Source organism: Morus notabilis, unplaced genomic scaffold (genome assembly GCF_000414095.1).
Source record: "Morus notabilis unplaced genomic scaffold, ASM41409v2 Scaffold11590, whole genome shotgun sequence".
NCBI classification, from domain to species: domain Eukaryota; kingdom Viridiplantae; phylum Streptophyta; class Magnoliopsida; order Rosales; family Moraceae; genus Morus; species Morus notabilis.
In genome coordinates this window covers 1-1192 of record NW_010364878.1, presented here as the reverse complement: position 1 = coordinate 1192, position 1192 = coordinate 1, and the positions used below count along the sequence as shown (strand labels likewise).

Genomic DNA, 1192 nt, shown 5'->3' with positions numbered 1-1192 from the left:
TTTTTTTTTTAAAAGCAATGAAAATGCAACTAAACAGGCTCTAACTAACAACGTTCACCTTATGCTTTTGTTCTCTCTAAGCTCTTCTTAGCATCACCTGCTTTCCTGCACTTTGTTCTATTTCTGATTCTAGACTGTTGTATCAATATCTCTGCAGGTTTTCTCAGTGAAGGTTATACGCAACAAACAAACTGGTCAGTCAGAAGGATATGGATTTATCGAGTTTTATTCACGTGCAGCAGCTGAGAAAGTTTTGCAGACTTTTAACGGCACACTGATGCCAAACACAGAGCAGCCCTTCCGTTTAAATTGGGCAACTTTCAGTGCTGGTGAAAAGCGATCAGAGTCTGGTTCCGATCTATCTATATTTGTAGGAGATTTGGCTGCAGATGTGACTGATGCAATTTTGCAAGAAACGTTTTCTAGCAGATTTTCTTCTGTTAAAGGTGCTAAAGTCGTTATTGATTCAAATACTGGTCGTTCAAAAGGTTATGGTTTTGTTAGGTTTAACGATGAAAATGAGAGGTCAAGTGCCATAACTGAAATGAATGGAGTCTACTGTTCAAGCAGACCCATGCGCATAGGTGTTGCAACCCCCAAAAAGTCTCCTGGGTATCAACAACAGTATAGTTCACAAGGTATGTTAACTATCCTCCTATTTTTTTGGTTTTCAAAACCTCATATAAAAATGTTTATTCACTTGTGAGGAAATGCTTGCATTTATCATGTTGTTTCAATTAATGCTTTCAAATATTGATTATAGTCTTCATGACTAGTGGCGAAAATTGTTTGCAAGTGGTTCTTATGTCCCGAACTAGTTGTTCGTTTAACTTACATTTCCTTCCCCTACTTCCTTCTTGAGAATATGTAAAGAAGAAGAATATGAAGACAAGAAACTGTGTGAAGCGTTTTTTATCCTATTTGTTTAGCTTTCTTCAACATATATGGCGCATTCTCATTATATATATATATATATATTTATTTATTTATCTCGTACTTGTTAACTTTAGTTGTCTTTATTTTTACAGTTAACCTATCTTATTTTATCAGCGCATGGGATACACTTCCATTTGTTGATAGTTTGTTTGACTGCGTGTTTTCAAACATCATTTGTACTAAGCAAATTTTCTTTGTGATACCTGAAAGTGCATTACACTACCAATGATCAAAATTTCCGAATCAATGTGATCAT

At 35.2% G+C, this 1192-nt stretch overlaps 1 protein-coding gene across 1 annotated transcript; it reads left to right on the top strand.

The window, feature by feature from the left end:
* Nucleotides 1-157: 157 nt before the first annotated feature.
* On the top strand, nt 158-638 carry LOC112093306 (polyadenylate-binding protein RBP47-like; the record flags this gene model as incomplete). The annotated part of the gene is made up of 1 exon (XM_024171478.1): nt 158-638. A coding segment is annotated over one exon (481 nt), but the record flags the coding sequence as incomplete, so codon positions are not given.
* Nucleotides 639-1192: the final 554 nt, after the last annotated feature.